This window comes from Calliphora vicina, chromosome 3 (assembly GCF_958450345.1).
Source record: "Calliphora vicina chromosome 3, idCalVici1.1, whole genome shotgun sequence".
In the NCBI taxonomy this organism is placed as follows: domain Eukaryota; kingdom Metazoa; phylum Arthropoda; class Insecta; order Diptera; family Calliphoridae; genus Calliphora; species Calliphora vicina.
This window is the reverse complement of record NC_088782.1, coordinates 111,837,607-111,857,463: the sequence shown is the minus strand read 5'-3', so window position 1 is coordinate 111,857,463 and position 19,857 is coordinate 111,837,607. Positions and strand designations below refer to the sequence as shown.

The 19,857-nt window shown below is 34.3% G+C and overlaps 3 protein-coding genes across 3 annotated transcripts; 1 reads left to right on the top strand and 2 right to left on the bottom strand.

Annotated features, from left to right (window-relative positions):
* The first annotated feature begins 1,059 nt into the window (after window positions 1-1,059).
* Window positions 1,060-2,134, top strand: LOC135954640 (nucleolin). The gene has a single exon (XM_065504849.1). It carries the CDS (start codon window positions 1,127-1,129, stop codon window positions 1,994-1,996), a length of 870 nt encoding a protein of 289 aa, XP_065360921.1. The 5' UTR covers window positions 1,060-1,126; the 3' UTR covers window positions 1,997-2,134.
* Window positions 2,135-12,559: 10,425 nt separating this feature from the next.
* Window positions 12,560-13,415, bottom strand: LOC135955687 (collagen alpha-1(XI) chain-like). The gene is made up of 2 exons (XM_065506046.1): window positions 13,391-13,415; window positions 12,560-13,320 (listed from the first exon to the last, which is right to left on the bottom strand). The coding sequence occupies exons 1-2, from the start codon at window positions 13,413-13,415 to the stop codon at window positions 12,560-12,562; spliced, it is 786 nt and encodes a 261-aa protein (XP_065362118.1).
* A 5,909-nt stretch (window positions 13,416-19,324) lies between these two features.
* LOC135955686 (collagen alpha-2(IX) chain-like) lies at window positions 19,325-19,828 on the bottom strand. Its single transcript, XM_065506045.1, has 2 exons — window positions 19,801-19,828; window positions 19,325-19,731 (listed from the first exon to the last, which is right to left on the bottom strand). Exons 1-2 carry the CDS (start codon window positions 19,826-19,828, stop codon window positions 19,325-19,327), a joined length of 435 nt encoding a protein of 144 aa, XP_065362117.1.
* Window positions 19,829-19,857: the final 29 nt, after the last annotated feature.

Here is a 19,857-nt window from a genome sequence, read left to right as displayed (position 1 = left end):
ATGGTCGGTCAAGCCCGACCATATAATACCCTACACCAAGTAAATGAGTAAAAATATTTTTCTTTTAAAATATCAATAATTTATATTCGTGAGTGATTTTCGGAAGTGGGCCTTATATGGGAGCTATGACCAATTATGGACCGATCACCATAAAATTAGGTCGTGTGATTTATGTCTATATTAAAGTTAACTATGTTGAATTTTGTGTGTATACCAACATTTTTAAGCGATTTATGCACGTTAAAGTGATTTTCGGAAGCGGGTCTATATGGGAGCTATGACTAATTATGGACCGATCGTAACAAAATTTGGTGACATGAATTTTGTATATATAAAACATATTTGGAGCGAAATTTGTGTAGATACATAGATAAATTAAACATTTATGACCGATAAAGTCCAATTTCGAGGGGACATTTGTATGGGGGCTAGGTGAAATAATGGACCGATTTCAGCCAGTTTCAATAGGCTTGGTCCTTGGGCCGAAAAAGTAATATGTACCAAATTTGATCGAAATATCTTCAAAATTGCGACCTGTACTCTGCGCACAAGGTTTACATGGAGAGCCAGCCAGCCAGCCAGCCAACCAGACGGACGGACGGACGGACGGACGGACATCGTTTAATCGACTCAGAAAGTGATTCTAAGTCGATCGGTATACTTTAAGGTGGGTGTTAGACTAATATTTTTGGGCGTTACAAACATCTGCACAAACGCATAATACCCTCCCCACTATGGTGGTGTAGGGTATAAAAATACACAAAACCCCAAAAAAAAAAATAAAAATATCAATATGGATTTTTGTTTTGTTTGTGTTTTTGTATTTGGTTTTTATTATTTTTGTGGTAAAAGCGTCAAAGATCCATAAGAAATTGTTTTTACTTTCATTTTTTTTATACATTTTTTCTCCATCATTATTATCCGCTTGATCTGTTGTTGTTTTCTTCAGCGATTGTTTTGTTTAGTGCATAATTTTTATTGTTGTTTTCTTTTGGCTTAAAAGAAAGAAACAAAAACCTATAAAAGGCCAAAACATATCAATGTATATGCTCAGTTAAATCATTTAAACTGTGGGAGTAAAAAGAAGGAATTACCTTCTGCCAACAAATCGCCACCAATCACAAAAATGAGTTGCAAATTATTCCTAGTATTGTGTGCCGTCATCTGTATTGCCGGTTCTTTGGAGGCGGCCTCTTTAAGAGGAGCAGCTGCCGAAGAGAACACGGATGCAGTAGTACATAAATTGGATTATGAAGGTGTAGAGGCAAATATGAGGAGTGCTCGTCAGGCCTATCCTCAAGATGATTCGGGTGAAGATTCCGATGAGGATGATGAGGAAGAGGATGCTGAGGCACAACATCTGAATGCCATTAGACGTCAACAGGCTTATGAGCAATCGGTCGCCGACTCACAAGAGGGCAGTGATGAAGATGACGATGATGATACTGAGGGAGATGATGATGATGATTTTTATGGTCGCAGACTGAGACGTGATGTTTCAGAGGCTGTTAGCCATAATGAAATTGAGGAAGACTCTAAACCCTCCGAAAACTCTGAGGATAAAGAAAAACAACCAGCTGAAGAATCTACCGAAACAGCTGCTGCCGCACCCGCTGCCACCCCCTCAGGTTCTTCTAATACCTCTGTTTTAATCATGATTCGTGATGCCATCAAGAAAGTCACCGATCTACCCAATACCCAGCAAGTAGCCACCAGTGCCCAACAATATTTCCAATTATTCGAACATTTCCTACAACAAACCATTGAACAAGTCATTGGTGATGATGATGATGAGGATGAAGCTGAATCTACCACAATTGCTGCGGAAGCTGAAAAAGAAACCGAATCAGAATCAACATCAGCCGATAAAGTAACCGAAAATAGTACTGATAAAACGCCTGCAAGTGAAACCAGTGATAAGGAATCATCGGCCGAACATGTTGAAGTACCACAGCCCGAAAAATTGACCGAGGCTGCCAACGAAATCAAAGCTTAAGTAGTCATTTTGTAAATTGTTATAAATACTTACATACATACTTATTATTAATTAGTTAGTACAATTTATTTATTGAAATTATTTATTATTTATTTATAAAGATAAAAACATATTAAAACAAAAAACAAATTAACGAAATTTAATTGTAGTTTCATTGATTTAAAAGCTCTTTTAATAGGGCAAAAAACAGCATAAATAACAAACTATATTACGACTCATGGTGTGATTTTAAGTTTAAGACGTGACAAACATCAATTAGGTTTAGTCAGATCCAACACTCTTGAACAGATTGGTTAATTGTGATAGCATGGTTCACGGCTCAAGCAGAGACCCCCACGAAACTCGTTTAAATTCAAAGTGCGATAGGTTGGACTGTTTACGGAAGGCATTGGCGATCGTTTCTTCACCAACACTAGGCAATGTGTCTAAGATTAAGTACCTTTCTCGAATGCCTAACCTCACGGTGTTCTTAACACTGGATAGAATCGATGCGTCTTTCATCGCCATTCACACAATTTGCAACTTTTCACATATTGACTGCACAGATCAATATGCAAGCTCCTTTCTCGAGAGCTCAGGCTATCTAATCCCTCGTCTCTTGCTAGCCTATCAGCAAAGCCCAGGACCATTTTCAAAGCAGTAACATCCGATCTGGTAAACCAGTCGAATATGTGATCTCTAACTTCAAAGGCTCCCAGCCGATAAGTCAAAGTGTGCGGTCCAACCCCACACACTGTAAACCTCGACCAAGAACCAAGCCCAACGATCAGTATATCACGAATGTATCTGCTAGTTTTAATGGCTGTGTTGAATTCCGTCACAGTAATTAGTAAGACCCCTTTCACACTAGGCAATTTAGTTGCGCAAGTCTCTTGTGTTTGTAGATGGCAGAGGTAATGTCGGGTTAAGGAGAAGAAAATTTTAAATGCTGTTTTGTTGTTGGGCAAGAGACTTGCGCAACTAAATTGCCTAGTGTGAAAGGGGTCTAAGATACAATTTATTGTCCGAAATTTGCCACTAGCACAAACGTCAGCCATTAAACCAACGATTTTCTACCCGCTTCAGGTTTTAAACCACAGCCTGTTCAACGAGGTGACTTCATCAATGATCCAGACAGGACAATGTCCTGGGACTCACTGGATCCCCGATGATTTAGCTAAGTCTCTAGTCAGCCGCGAATTTAGATTAATTAACTCTTACCAGGAATGAGGTCCGTGCTATTAAACCAACGATCTTTCTACTCGCTTCAGGTATTAACTACAACCACAGCATCCTCACCGTAGTGATCTTAACAATGATCCAGACAGGACAAAGTCCTGGTGCTTACTGGATTCCCGCTGCACTATATAAGTCAGGCGTGAATTTAAATTAGAAAATTCTTACCAGGAATGAGGTCCGTATTCCTAGGAGCACCAGTTTCGCTCCACATTTGCCTTTGAAGAGTAACATCGAGGTGTGGAATTTCACCAAGATGTACAAGAATTCCCCAAAAGGCTAACCAACGCTAGACAGTAACATAAGAATTGTTTAACGTTCCCATTATTGTTCTAGTATCTACTGGTTGTACTTTAATTAATTATAATCCAAACCGCCTCTACATTTCCTCTTCATTTCACTATTGCCCGTGATCCAAATGAGGCTTAAGATTAACGTTGTTGTTAAGAAATTAACCAAAGGAACGAGATTTTCAAAGTATTTTAAATGATGTATGAACAAATCGTAGAGGAAGACATAGGCTTTAAGAAAATGGAATTTGTAACCAACCTGTCAGAATACAAGGTGAGATACAGGGTGTCAAAGTTGACCAGTTGGGGTTAGTTAAACTTTGTAGAGCTTGTAACTTGTGCAAATATAGACAGATTTCAACGATTGAGACTTTGTAATAAAGCAAGTGGGAAGGTAAATAAATTCAAGTTTATTTCAGTAAATTGTCACTTATATTTTGAAAGATATTCAGGTTAGGTTAACAGTATAGACAGCATAAAGTGCAGCTCACTTGGATCCAAACAATAGGTTCCTTTGTGTTACCTGAAACTATAAATAAACAAGTAAGAAAGTATGGAAAGTATAATACCCTACACTAAGTACAAGAGTAAAAACATTTTCTTTTAAAATTTCAAAAATCCAATTATGGACCGATCACCATGAAATTAGGTCGTGTGATTTATGTCTATATGAAAGTTTACTATGTTGAATTTTGTGAGTATAGCAACATTTTTAAGCGATTTATGCACGATAAAGTGATTTTCGGAAGCGGATCTATATGGGAGCTATGACTAATTATGGACCGATCGTAACAAAATTTGGTGACATGAATTTTGTATATATAAAACTTATTTGGAGCGCAATTTGTGGAGATACATTTATAAATTAAACATTTATGACCGATAAAGTCCAATTTCGGAAGGACATTTGTATGGGGACTAGGTGAAATAATGGACCGATTTCAGCCAGTTTCAATAGGCTTGGTCCCTGGGACAAACAAAGGTTTACATGGACAGCCAGCCAGCCATCCAGCCATCCAGCCAACTAGACGGACGGACATCGTTTAATTGACTCAGAAAGTGATTCTAAGTCGATCGGTTTACTTTAAGGTGGGTGTTAGACTATTTTAAAAAGGGCTAGATAGTGATGAAAAGAGAAGGGGAAAGTCAGAAGTAATAAATTAGTAGAAGAAGTAAAGAGGAAGAAGTTCAGAAGATTGATTGATTAGACAATTGTTATTCCTAACGAAGGCATTGATGCACTCTAACTTCATGTACGAAAGCTTAGAAAGACTATTTAAGGAACGATGTCCCAGATACGTAGATCTCCTAATGCCGGACAATGACAAAGAAGATTAGAAATGGTCTCATCCTCCTCTTCATTTTCACAACTTCTACAGAAGTCGTTATAGGGCAGACCAATTGTCCTCGCATTATTGACAAATATGCAGTGTCCGGTTATCATTGCCACTACATTACATACTTAAGTCTGTCTCCGTTAGGCATGAAAGATATTTAACCCTTTCGGGTCTACTGTTATAATACGTCCCAGCAATTTTCAAATGCAATTTCTTATCTAAATAACACCTAAACCATGTTTAAGAGTCTATTCATGCAGTTTGGAAATGAATTTCACAACATTGTTGAATTTTGAGCAGTTGGGAAGTCGGCCGCACAGTAGTATAAAAAAAAATATAGAGGGAAATAAATCTCTAACTTCTAAACGCTTAGTCCAATTTGAATGAAATTTGACATGCGCAAAGCGGGAGTCTTGTCGAGTTCAGGTTATGAGTTTGGATCTCATGGATCCACCAGGGGAACGGCCAGGGATACCAAAATTACTTACTCCCCTCGTTTGGATTCCGTATCGTATCTATCAATTATAACTTATAACTTAGGAGATATTCGTATTTGAAAATTAAATTTTCAAAATTTTTACCCACCTTGCTCCAGTTATGTCTCAGAATAATATGTCCCAGGATAAAAGGACGATTTTTTCCTCATCTTTTAGAATAAGCAAACATTTCTACCATATATAGTTAGATTCTCAAAATAAAACTCCGTCCCGAAAGGGTTATGTTTAAATTTTGACATTTTCGTTTTTTACCATGACTTTTTTTTGCAAATATCTTCGATAATGGATGTCCAAAATAAATTTTTTGGAGGTTGTCTTACATTTGAGTTCCTAACTCTGTTTATTCTTGACCGATTTTGACACATTTTCAAACATTTCTGATCCATAACGATTATTTGAAATTATAGAATTTCCCCTTCCACTATCGTTCCTCTATCGTTCCAGCAACAGATGGACGGGCATAGCTAAATCGTGTTAGAATTCTATAACTATCCAGAATATATATACTCTCTGATCCTACGACCAATATTTCGATGTGTTACAAAAGGAATGTCAAACTCAATATACCCACCATCTTTTTGGTGGAGGTTGAACCACGTTTTTACCATTGAAATTGATGGTACAGATTTCCCATGGTAATTATCAAGCATAGCTTTTATTTGAGTAATGCTTAATGAGCAGACGAAATTCACTTTTTTCCTATTTCTCCTCAACTCACAAGGTAGTAGAAGTCAACTGACAGATCCCTGTTGTTGTTAAGAGCCAGAAGAAATTCAAAAAGTCCAATGGTTCCAAGTTTGAGAGATGAGGCTATCAATCTATACGGATGGGTCCAAAAAGGGGGATGGAGTGGGTGGGGGTACATACATTCCTGAACTCGGAATAAGAATATCCTTTGGACTCACAAATGGATGCAGCATCCTTCAGGCCATTAGAAGAACGGCAAACTGGCTCAGATATTACAGTGTATCTGGTAGAAATATCCGTATATATACTGACAGTAAATCCTCGTTATAGGTGTTTACACAACATCGCATATGGTCCAGGAATGCCGGACATCCCTAAATGAAATGGCGAGATATTCGACAGTTGTACTCACATGGGTACGTGGACACAGGGACAATGAGGGCAATTGTATTGCTGATTACTTGGCGTGGATAGGAGCTTCCACTTCCTCTGTGGAATCTCGTTGTCAACCTGCAAGGAACTGATACATGACGCGTAATACGAACTTGCCCATGCAAGGTGGGGTAATGAATCCACCTGTGCCACCACGAGGATGATATGGCCTGCGTTGGACTGCAAACGCACGTCGTAAGTACTCCGATTACAACGAACACAACTAAGCATCATGGTGGCGATGATCATCGGCCATTGCACTTTCGGTACACATGCCGCAAGACTTGTGTTACCTTACCACGACTTCTGTAGAAGTTGTCAGAATGAGGAAGAGGAAGATATCATCCTACACTTCTTATGTAACTACCCGGCACTGGGTGACCTACGTGCCAGGCTTTTGGGTGAGCGATGCTTTAGTACCCTCTCCGGGTTATCTGTGAAGGAACTAAGGTACATAGACGCCTTTATCAGGGAAAGCGTATGGTTGATAAGACCGGACATGCAAACTGTACTTCTTAGGGTACACATCAGCCAGCCTATGATGGTCTGCGTTTTCGAATTCTTTGAATTCTGAACCCCACTCCTCCTTCTCTCTTTCATATACACTCTACTCTTGCAAACTTCACTATGACTCAATCTATAGATTTCCCTTTTCTTTAACTTCTTTCTTTCCGTTTTTCACTCTCCTTTCAGGTATCACAAAGGGAACGTTTATTGGACCCAAGGACTAAGGTTTTGGGCGGCTGCCTGAATACCATACCATACCAAGTTTAATAAAACCAGTGTTAATAAAAAACACTCCTTCTTTAGAACAATTCTAGAACTATTTCTTCGATTAGAATTTTTGTACGTAATGGAACTAGTTCTCCTATAAACTGTAAATGATAATTTTTTGTTCCTTTCATTTATTAATTTTGAAATACTAATACTAACGATATTACTAGTTACTTTTAAGAATAATTTCCTTTAAATTACATTGTAATTTGTTTATTAAAAACTTTCTTTCGCTTCAGATGTGTTTAATTAAGACATGCAGTCTCATTTAAATTAATTTAAAAAAGAAAACAATTCATCATTAAATTAAACCGCAGGCATGAACTAAACATGTATTTAAAATTTTGCCGAATCACTAAAATAGTAGCAAAAACAAGTAAGAAAGTATGGTCGGTCAAGCCCGACCATATAATACCCTACACTAAGTAAAAGAGCAAAAACATTTTTCTTTTAAAATTTCAATAATTTATATTTTTGAGTGATTTTCGGAAGTGGACCTTATATGGGGGCTATGACCAATTATGGACCAATCACCATGAAATTAGGTCGTGTGATTTGTGTCTATATGAAAGTTTACTATGTTGAATTTTGTGAGTATACCAACATTTTTAAGCGATTTATGCACGTTAAAGTAATTTTCGGAAGCGGGTCTATATGGGAGCTATGACTAATTATGGACCGATCATAACAAAATTTGGTGACATAAATTTTGTATATATAAAACTTATTTGGAGCTCAATTTGTGGAGTTACATTTATAAATTAAACATTTATGACCGATAAAGTCCAATTTCGGAAGGACATTTGTATGGGGGCTAGGTGAAATAATGGACCGAGTTCAGCCAGTTTCAATAGGCTTGGTTCTTGAGCTGAAAAAATAATATGTACCAAATTTCAACGAAATATCTTCAAAATTGCGACCTGTACTCTGCGCACAAGGTTTATATGGACAGCCAGCCAGACGGACATCGTTTAATCGACTCAGAAAGTGATTCGAAGTCGATCGGTATACTTTAAGGTGGGTGTTAGACTAATATTTTTGGGTGTTACAAACATCTGCACAAACGCATAATACCCTCCCCACTATGGTGGTGTAGGGTATAAATACATAGAGAAAATATATCATAATATTAATAGGCAAGTCGATTTCCTTAGACCCCTTTTACTCTCACATTATACATTTAATTTGGGCAAGAAATATACCATTTTAAAGGGATTTATTCACAGAAGTGCAGAATATATATTTTATTGAAATCGGTTCAGTTTTTTAGGAGTTATAAGCGTATAAAGATGTTACTAACACATATGCAAAAACGTGTACATGTGTACCTTAAGCTAAAAAGTAAACAAAGCATTGCGTGTTTGTTGTTGTAAATAAATAGGAGAAACAATTAAACAGTATTGATTTCGCTCTGTTTTAAGTGAGAGTTGTTATAGAAAACAAAGAAGAAGAATTTAGTAATTTAAATTCGCTTTAATAAATATATTTTGACGGTGTTTTTTTATATTTTCTAACTCTCATATGCATAAACAATTTTAAAATGTATCAAAGGTTTAAAAAACAAAATTTATTTTATAAACCTTTGACAAATTTAAAAAACTGTTTATGCATATGGGTGTAAATATGTAATTGTAGATAAGTAAATAGTTATTTTATAATTGTGACGATTTTCAACGGTTTATCACTTCATGAAGTTTAATGAAAAATGGGACGGGTCGGAAAAAATGGTGAGTCGCCTCCCATACAAAGTAAATAGTTATTTCTAAATATTTTGTGAAATATAATTGCAAGATTCTTCAAACTTAGTCTAAATGGCTTTTATAAATTTTATAAATTTTCATAGTTTCGCTGAAATTGTTCGGGATTGGAATAGTGTTCGTGGCACACCCTATACAAAGTATATAATTAATTTCGAATATTTGTGGAACTATAATTGTAAAAGTGTTTAAACTTTTAGCGAATTAATTTCTTACTACTGTGCGGAGTTTAGCTGAATATAGACGGAATTAGATTAGAGGGCATAGCACCCAAAATGGGAGAGGTCGGAAAAGGATGTGAGTCACGTCCCATACAAAGTAATAATTGCAAGGTTCTTCAAAATTTGTCCGTATAGCTCTCTTACCATTTTACACAGATTGGCTGAAAATGGTCGGGATTGCATTAGTGGTTATGGCGCAAAGTAAATAATTAATTTTGAATATCTGGAGAACTATAATTCTAAAGAATTTAAACTCTGTATCAATCAATTTATTACCATTCTAAGGAGGTTAGCTAAAAACGAATTTATTCCTGATCCCTGTTCGAAGTTTAGCTAAGCATTATCGGCTTAGTAGGAATGACCCCTCCCTTATAAAGGAAAGTTAAAGTAAAGCTTGATATTTACATAAGAGGTTTAAAAATGGGTGGGATCAGAGCAGTGGAGTGGTATCTCCCATAGAAAATTAGTTAGTTATTTTCGACTATCAAGTGAACTGTAATTGAGAGATTCTCAAATTTTGTATGTGTTATTTTCGTATTTCCATTCATAGTTTTTTAATTTTACTAGGGTAGGGGTAGCGAAGTGCACCGGGTTATGCTAGTATTTAATAATAAGCGAGTTGCTTATACATCGTTAAATTTATAAATACGAGGGATTTCATGTCAAGTGAACCAACTTTTGAAATCGATGTTTTCCGATCGGGATGAAATTTAGATGTAACGTCTGAATTACATCTAAATTTTTCAACAGGATCGGTCGAGAAATCTTTGAATTAAAGGGGGTTTGACATTTTGGCCGAGCAGTAGTTTTTTCTCACCCATATAACTTATTACCTATTGTTCTTAGCAAAAAGTGTCCCAGATAGTTTAGATAGCTATTTCTACTATTTGTTTCTCTCTGGGATACCCTTCACTTTGGAACAAAGTATCTCCGATATTGGTTTGATTCGTTCTTGGCCTTAAAATATGACCAGTATAAATGTTTCAAAGTCATACAGCCATTATTATAAAATTAAAAAGCACTTGAATATTCGTAACATTGATATTTCTCTTACTGCCACGACTATTGCATGAACTTTCGCCTGAGTTCAATCGGGATTTTTAAAACCCATTTTTTAATGTTGTTTGCGATTTTGATCTTGAAGATATCGAGCCCTTAGCGCCAAATTATCGTAAGCCACATTTTTAAAATTTGTGTTTTATTGCAGAAATTAAAATTTTATGGACCGACTGATGTTTTAGCGTTCACAGAATATCAAAATTGTTAATAACATCAAAAATATAGGCGGTAAGATGTTATCGTAAGTCAATGTTTATATTTTACAGTAAACAAATTTTATCGTAAGCGACACACAGTGGTATAGAAAAAAAAGAGGGAAATAAATCAGTAACTTCTAAATGGTTAGATTGGTTTGAATGAAATTTCACATGCGCAAAGAAGAAGTGTTTTCGAGTTTAAGTTTTGAACGTGGACCTCAAGGGCCCACCAGGGGCGCCACCAAGGGCCCTCAAAGTAGGACACCTCGGGTATCTTACATTTTTAAAACGATATTATTTCTTGGTTTGAGTTTCGATTTCAAAAACATTATACATGTAGAATCTTCTCATCGAGCAGTACCTCGTCGTAGCTATCAATTATCTATTATAGCTTAGGAGATATTCGCATTTGAAAATTAAATTTTCAGCAATTTTACCCACCCTACTCCAGTTTTTTGATAACAGCGTATCCAAATATTTCCCGATTTTCTCCAATTTTCCTTTATTGGACTAACAACACATGTATGTGTCAAATGGAAAAAGAACTGTTTAAAAATAATGACTAAGTCCAAAGTTATATGCATTTGAATTTAAAAAATTTTTAAAAAGCAATTTTTCGCTATTTTTTTGGGAAAAAAAAACTTTTTTTCTTTTTAAGTTATCGCAAAAAAATTTCTAAGAGGATGTATAAGGAATTTCTACTTTCTGAAAGCTAAGTTTTGATAAAATATTTTAAAGGAAAACCAATTTCAAAATTGTTGTTACCGAGGGGACCAGGTCCTTTCAAAAAACACCTATTTTTTATGTAAAATAAAACTTTAGGGCAAAAATTCTCAAATCGCGTATCCGATATCAAAATATAGTAACCGATTATAGGTGGCTCAATATGTTTGTAATTATTTTGTAAAGGGTCCCGATAACCCCGACCCTGGTATGGATATTATAGCCAAAAAACTAAAAATTAGCATTTTTGGAATTTTTCAACACTTTTTTGGTAGTTGCGGGATTGCTGATAATAAATTTCAAAATTCGTTTTCATTATTCCATTTTAAATATAGAAATCTATATAACTGTGAAATTTTATTAAAAACTATTTATAAATAAAAATTTAATTTCAATTCGAAAAAAATTTATCTATGCAAAAATCCAATATTAAACATTTTTTGTCATATTCCATGAATTTGTAATTGTCAAAAGTTATAAATATTTTTTGAAAAATAGTCAAATAGCTTGAACGAAATTATATTATATCGCATCATAACATTTTTAATTCTATGTATAAATATCAAAATAATCAAAAAAAACCTTCTCCTGTAAAATTTGTGTTTTGTCGCTTACGATAATTTGGCGCTAAGGCCTCGATATATTTATATTTTCACAACTTTTGTTCTTTATGATAGGGGCTACAACTTTGCCTCAGAAAGTAAATCAAAATTCCGAACTATTTGCAAGATATGAGACTGAGAAAATGATCACTTTTTTTGCAAAACTGACACCGAATTCCTAACTGGGAGACACGGGTTTTTTTTTTTTGGTCTTTTATCACGTGCTGGTGTCCGTATATGGTTATATTTCCATGACTTAAAAAATTACACACAGTAAGCTGGCTTCGGAGCAGCTTTTATTAGAATCGAAAAAATTAATTAGGAATTATTTAAATTATTCCATTTAAACTCCAAAATTATTATAAGTGTATTTAAAAAAAAAACTCAATTTCAAACGCAGAAGTTTATTAACCTCTAACGATTGTTCCCCAAACATCCATCAACAAATAAATTCTAAATAGCTTAAGGGGAACTTAATCACTAAAATGTCTAAACATTTTACTGCCTGCAGCTAAAAAAACAAAACAAAATTATACAATTATAATACAAATTCGTAGAAGAGCAACATTTTAACATACATTCGAATTTAAACGTCATTAATTTTGACTGTTTTTTTTTAATAGAAAAAACCACACAACTAATCAAATAAATTAAAGTAAATAGAAACTAAAAGAAAGTGGGTGTTAGGTTTAATGTTTAAAAACTATAGTATTTTAAAATGAAATTAAAAGAAACAACTAGTAAATATTTGGTTTCAATATTTTATTTCTCGTTATTGTTCCTCATTATTGTTATTATTGTTGGATTGTAAAATTGGTATAATGGGCTTGCCACCGGTATACCAAACACCATGACTTTGTCCTAAGGCGGCGTAAGCATTATTTGGATTGCTAGAAGGTCCTTGGGGACCAGGAGGTCCCATGGGTCCCTGAGGTCCTGGCTTACCCTGAGGTCCCATTCTGCCAGCTGGTCCCTGAGGACCGGCAGGTCCAGGGGGCCCTGGAGGTCCTGGTGGTCCCGCTATGATAAATGGCAATATGGCTGTTGGTTGGTACATAGATTGTTCTTCTGGCATGGGTTTCTTGGATGGCCTCTGTTCTCCATACATGCCCGCATTAGCATTCAAATTCAAGCCAAATTGTAAATTGGGATTGACCAAAGACAAACGCTGTGGATTATAGTAATTGGCCGCTGGTCTCATCTCATTAAAAGCTATGCGATTTTCCAAACCATACATGGGATAGTTGGACATTTGTGGTATAACAATTTTGAAATTATCATTCATCATGGGTATGGTGGTGGGATATAGATAATCGGGTACTTTACGGCCATCTTTTTCCTGCTCCTCGGTCTCTTCAAAATCTTCCTCCACTATTTGAGGCTCTTTGGGTTTGTCCTTTTTCTGGTAATGATCACTTTGTGAATAGTAGACAATTTGGGGAGAATTATCATTGTTATCATTAGATCGGGCATGTTTCAGAGCCTTCAAAGAGGAACAGTGGCAACTAGCACCAAAACAGGCCAAAAAAATTACTGGTAATAAAAGAAAATTATATTGAAATGAAAATATTCTTTAATTTTCTTTTTCAACCGCTAAACTTACCCAATATTTTAACTCTGTGCAACATTTTGTTAGACTACATAATTTCCAAATGTGGCCTAGTCATTTTATATCCAATCTCTGTTAGCTGTTGGTTAAGAGTTTGGCAAACTAACGATTTAATCTAGATGACAATATTTTTGTAAAATAGTTTCAAAATTCTAAGAAAATTTATTTAACATTGTATTAGATTAAAGATATTTGGTATATTGTGGTTAAATTTTAATGTGTTTTATAAATCAGCTCAATGTTTATGATAAAATGTTTGATTACTTTTAAAAGAAAGAGAGATTATCTGCAAAACTTTGGAAATTAAGTGTTAAAGTGTGGATACAGACATTAAGTTACTTAAACTAGTTTTAAACCATGATTAATTTGCATTAACTGTGATAATGGCTTACTAACATAACTAACAGTTTAAATTTTGTTATAAACCAAGATCAATTTGCATAAACTGCGATCGATATCGAGTTTCTATTTTAACTGACGGTTTAGTCAAGAAACTTTATTAAATACTAGCTGACCCGGTGCGCTTCGCCACCCCAATTAAAAGAATGAAATAGTACTATTTAGTCTCCCGCTCACTCGGGTCCATATAATCTTTATTTCATGTTTCCAAATTCATTGGTGAAGAAATTACTAAAAGTACCATTCGAATAAAGAAATAGTACCAAAAAGTCTACCCCTAGAATCCTAACTCACTTAGGACCATATATGCTTAATTTCATGATTCTAAGTCCATTGTTATAGAAATTTCAAAAAAGTATCATTAGATTAAAGAAAAAGTGTTAAAAAGTCTCCCCCTAGAATCCTAACTCACTTAGGACCATATATGTTTAATTTCATGTTTCTAAGTCCATTGTTATAGAAATTTCAAAAAAGTACCATTAGATTAATGAAAAAGTATCATGAAGTATCCCCTTGAATTTTCACTCACTTAGGACCATATATACTTGTAGTTTCCCACTCACTTGGGTCCATATAAGCTTTATTTCATGTTTCTAGGTTCATTGGTGAAGAAATTACAAAAAGTACCATTAGATTAAAGAAAAAGTATCATGAAGTCCCTTGAATTTGCACTCACTTAGGACCATATATGCTTAATTTCATGTTTCTAAGTCCATTGTTATAGAAAGTACCATTAGAATATAGAAAAAGTACCAGAAAGTCCACACTTGTGGTTTCCCACTCACTCGGTTCCATATAAGCTTTATTTCAGGTTTCTAGGTTCATTGGTGAAGAAATTACAAAAAGTACCATTAGAATAAATAAAAAGTACCAAAAAGTCTCCCCCTAGAATTCTCACTCACTTAGGACCATGTATGCTTAATTTCATGTTTCTAAGTCCATTATTTTAGAAAATTAAAAAAGTACAGTTATAATAAAAAAAAGTACCATGAAGTATCCGCTTGAATTTTCACTCACTTAGGACCATATACGCTTAATTTCATATCCATTATTATAGAAAATTCAAAAAGTACCATTAGAATATAGAAAAAGTACCAAAAAGCAGCCACCTATGGATTCCCACTCACTCGGGTCCATATAAGCTTTATTGCTTATTTCTAGGTTCATTGGTAAAGAATTTACAAAAAGTACCATTCGAATAAAGAGAAAGTACCAAAAAGTCTCCCCTTAGAATTCTCAGTCACTTAGGACCATATATGCTTAATTTCATGTTTCTAAGTCCATTGTCATATCATCATCATCATAATATTAATAGGCTATCGATTTCTTTAGACCCCTTTTACTCTCACATTATACATTTAATTTGGGCAAGAAATATACCATTTTAAAGGGATTTATTCACAGAAGTGCAGAATATATATTTTTTTGAAATCGGTTCAGTTTTTTAGGAGTTATAAGCATTTAAACATGTTACTAACACATATGCAAAAACGTGTACATGTGAACCTTTAGCCAAAATGTAAACAAAGCAATGCATGTTTGTCCAATTTGTTGTTGTAAATAAATAAGAGAAACAATTAAACAGTATTGATTTCGCTCTGTTTTAAGTGAGAGTTGTTATAGAAAACAAAGAAGAAGACTTTAGTAATTCAAAGTCACTTAAAAACTATATTTTGAAGGTGTTTTTTATTTTTTGTTTTCTAACTCCCATATGCATAAACAATTTTTAAATTTATCAAAGGTTTATAAAACAAAATTTCCATTCAAAATTTGTTTTATAAACCTTTGACATATTTAAAAACTGTTTATGCATATGGGGGTAAATATGTAATTGTACATAAGTAAATAGTTATTTTATAAATGTCCAGAACTATAACTGTGACGGTTTTCAAACTTCATACGAATCAATTTCTTATCACGGCATGAAGTTTAATAAAAAATAGGACGGGTTGGAACAAATGGAGAGCCCTATTCAAATTAAATAGTTATTTTTAAATATTTTGTGAACTATAATTGCAAGATTCTTCAAACTTAGTCTGAATGGCTCATTTATAATTTTGCATAGTTTCGCTGAAATTGTTCGGGATTGGAATAGTGGACGTGGCACTATACAAAGTAAATAATTAATTTCGAATATCTGTAGAACTATAATTGTAAAACTGTTTAAACTTTTTACTGTGAGGAGTTTAGCTGAATATAGACGGAATTAGATTAGAGGGCGTAGCACCTCCCATACAGAGTAAATATTGATTTCGAATATCTGGGGAACCAAAATGGGAGGGGTCGGAAAAGGAGGTGAGTTACCTTCCATACAAAGTAATAATTGCAAGGTTATTCAAACTTTGTCCGCTTAGCTCTCTTACCATTTTACATAGATTGGCTGAAAATGGTCGGGATTGCAGTAGTGGTCCTGGCACAAAGTAAATAACTAATTTTGAATATCTGGAGAACTATAATTCTAAAAGTATTTAAACTCAGTATCAATCAGTAGCAATGTATTACCATTCTACGGAGGTTAGCTAAAAACAAATTTGTTCCTGATCCCTGCTCGAAGTATAGCTAAGCATTCCTCCCTTATAAAGGAAAGTTAAAGTAATGATTGATATTTACATAAAAGTTAAAAAATGGGTGGGTTCAGAACGATGGAATTATCTACCATACCAAATTAGTTAGTTATTTTCGAATATCAAGTGAACTGTAATTGAGAGATTCTCAATATTGTGTATGTGTTATTTTCGTACCATTGTACGTAGTTAGGTTTTATCAAAAATCCATTAATATTTTTTTAATTTTACTAGGGTAGGGGTAGCGAAGTGCACCGGGTTATGCTAGTCATAATATTAATAGGCAAGTCGATTTCTTTAGACCCCTTTTACTCTCACATTATACATTTAATTTGGGCAAGAAATATACCATTTTAAAGGGATTTATTCACAGAAGTGCAGAATATATATTATTGAAATCGGTTCAGTTTTTTAGGAGTTATAAGCATTTAAACATGTTACTAACACATATGCAAAAACGTGTACATGTGAACCTTAAGCTAAAAAGTAAACAAAACAATGCGTGTTTGTTCAATTTGTTGTTGTAAGTAAATAGGAGAAACAATTAAACAGTATTGATTTCGCTCTGTTTTAAGTGAGAGTTGTTATAGAAAACAAAGAAGAAGACTTTAGTAATTTAAATTTGCTTTAATAAATATATTTTGAAGGTTTTTTTATTTTCTAACTCCCATATGCATAAACAATTTTTAAATTTATCAAATTTAAAAAACTGGGGGCAAATATGTAATTGTAGATAAGTAAATATGTAGGTATTTTGGGATTGGAATAGTGGACGTGGCAAACCCTATACAAAGTATATAATTAATTTCGAATATCTGTAGAACTATAATTGTAAAAGTGTTTAAACTTTTAGCGAATTAATTTCTTATTACTGTGCGGAGTTTGGCTGAATATTGACGGAATTAGATTAGAGGGCATAGAACCCAAAATGGGAGAGGTCGGAAAAGGATGTGAGTCACCTCCCATACAAAATAATAATTGCAAGGTTCTTCAAACATTGTCCACACAGGGATAGCGAAGTGCACCGGGTTATGCTAGTAAAATTGAAAAAGTACCATTAGATGAATAAAAAAGTACCTATAGTTCAGTGCACACATTTTGGTACCTAAATATTATACCCTATTCCTAACACTAACTTCACTCAGATACATATCAGCTAACTTTAATGTCGATAACTGAAATAATTTAAAATGTTAAGAAAGTACCATTAGGAGAAAAGTACCAATTTACATTTTCTTCATTGAACACCCCCAAGTTTGAAATTTAAATATATTCCATTTTGCCAAAATTGTTTATGCTACAGGCATGTCTCAAACATTTAAAATCTGTGTTAATGTGCCCAATAAAAAATATGTTTTAAAAAAAGTACCGAACTGTTTACCCGGATTTTGCTCAATATTCACTCGAGTTCCAAAAAAACAGCCTGTTAGTTAATTTTTGTATGAATACAGGAGCCAATGTTAAACAAATTATCAAAATTGACTTTAATAATTTCAAATAAAATGTATTTTCTCGATTTTATCCCCTTTTTGGTACCTTTTTTATCCCCATTGCGGTGGTAAAATTTTATTCAAATAAAAATCAGCATCGTGGTGGGACTTCATAATAAAATATTCGTATGTCTATGTCAAATTATAGAAAAGCATATTTTATGAAAAAGTACCAAAAATAAACCCAATTTTTATCCCTTAAGGGTTCGAATTTCCATAAAGTACCAAACTTATATTTTTTATTTGTTGATAAGTAAAGAATACGATTTAAAATTTGTTTCTATGTTTATTGGTTTAAAAGATACATATGGTGCCAAAAAAGTACCAAAATACAGTTTTTACCCGTTTTCTCCCCTAAATGCTTCGAGTTTCGAAAAAGTACGAAACACCTATCAGCCTATTTTTTAAATGGAGTAACATGCAATTTTAAGTTTTTTTTTTAATTCCTTCATATCGGATCGTTTTGGGGAGGGAGGAATCCACAGTTAAAATTTCATGATTTTAGCTTCAGTCGTTTGGGCTGTGCGATGATGAATCAGTCAGTCAGTGAGTCAGTAACGTTATTCTTTTATATATATAGACTAGCTAAAACCCGGTGTGCTTCGCTACCCGTACCGGAAAGATTTACAATATATTTACCCCCATTTTCTCAATCTCTGGTTATTTTTTAACGTGACGATAAACTGACAGTTCTCATACAAAAAAAATGTTAATTGGAGGTTTATCGTTACGAAAAACGATAACCAGATATTGAGAAAATGGGGGTTAGTCTATCTGAAATTAGTTTCTGTTCATGTAAAAAACATGGATTTTCTAGATTTAGTCCGCAAATTTGCAAAGACTGACCTTGAGCTTTATCAATTGTCATTGCAAATACTAAGCAAATAGGAAGCTGCAATCGAATAAAATCAAATGGCATTTCCGAAGTTATAATTCGGTTAAAATTAACTTTATATGGGAGGTACCACGCCCACTTGAAAATTCAAAACAAAAGGTATCCTATTTCTCCTTCCGGATATAGAAAAACATACAGTCAAAATTTCAAGCAAATCTGGTTACCCGTTTAGCCGTCTATAAACTTCAAACCAATAAATATACATATATACATATAAACACACATTGACTTTTATATATATAGATGAATGTAGTTCAAAGTAGCCAACAGAATTATTTGAATTTCGATTTTGAATTAAAAAAAGTCCGCAACAAAAGAACAACTTCCAAATTATCAGAAAAGAAGTAAACTTTACTATTCGGAAGTGCTGAAATATTGAACAGGCAAAGTTCTTTTCAGTATAATGACTATTGTCCTACGTTAGTGTCCATCTTATTCCAAACTACAAGATTATTTTAAGCTTTTCATAGTAATTAACAAGAATCTCTTGATCCTTAGTCAAATTGATAATCCGTAAAGTAAAAAACGCATATTTCTATATATAAACTGTCTTTATTTCAACAAAATCCTTTTTACATCTCTACAATTCATCTTCATATTCATCCATAGCCTCAATATATGACAGCATATGTCTGGCCGAAGTACCAGGCGCTCCTGGAGGACCAGGTGGACCCATAAAACCTGGAGGTCCCGGTTGACCAGGCGGTCCTCTAGCTCCAGGAAAACCTCTACGACCTCTTAAGCCATGCGGACCCTGCATGCCAGGAGCTCCATCTCGGCCATCAGGACCTGGAACACCTTGAGGACCCATAGAACCGACAGGTCCTATATCTCCGGTGGGGCCACGAGGTCCTTTATTACCCATAGCTCCAGGTAGACCCGGCGGTCCTGGAGGACCCGGTGGCCCCTGTTGTGTATAATATATCTGTGGCACATTACGTGTCTTGCGTATAAGATCACTTGAGGTACAAGCAGCATAAAGGAAGCCTAGAAATAAAAGAATTAAGATAAAAGATTTTTTGTTTAAAAATTATTTTTTTTTAAATTCAACTTTACCTATTAGAAAAATTGTTAATGGTTTCATGGTTAACATTAAACTAAGCTAAGAAATTT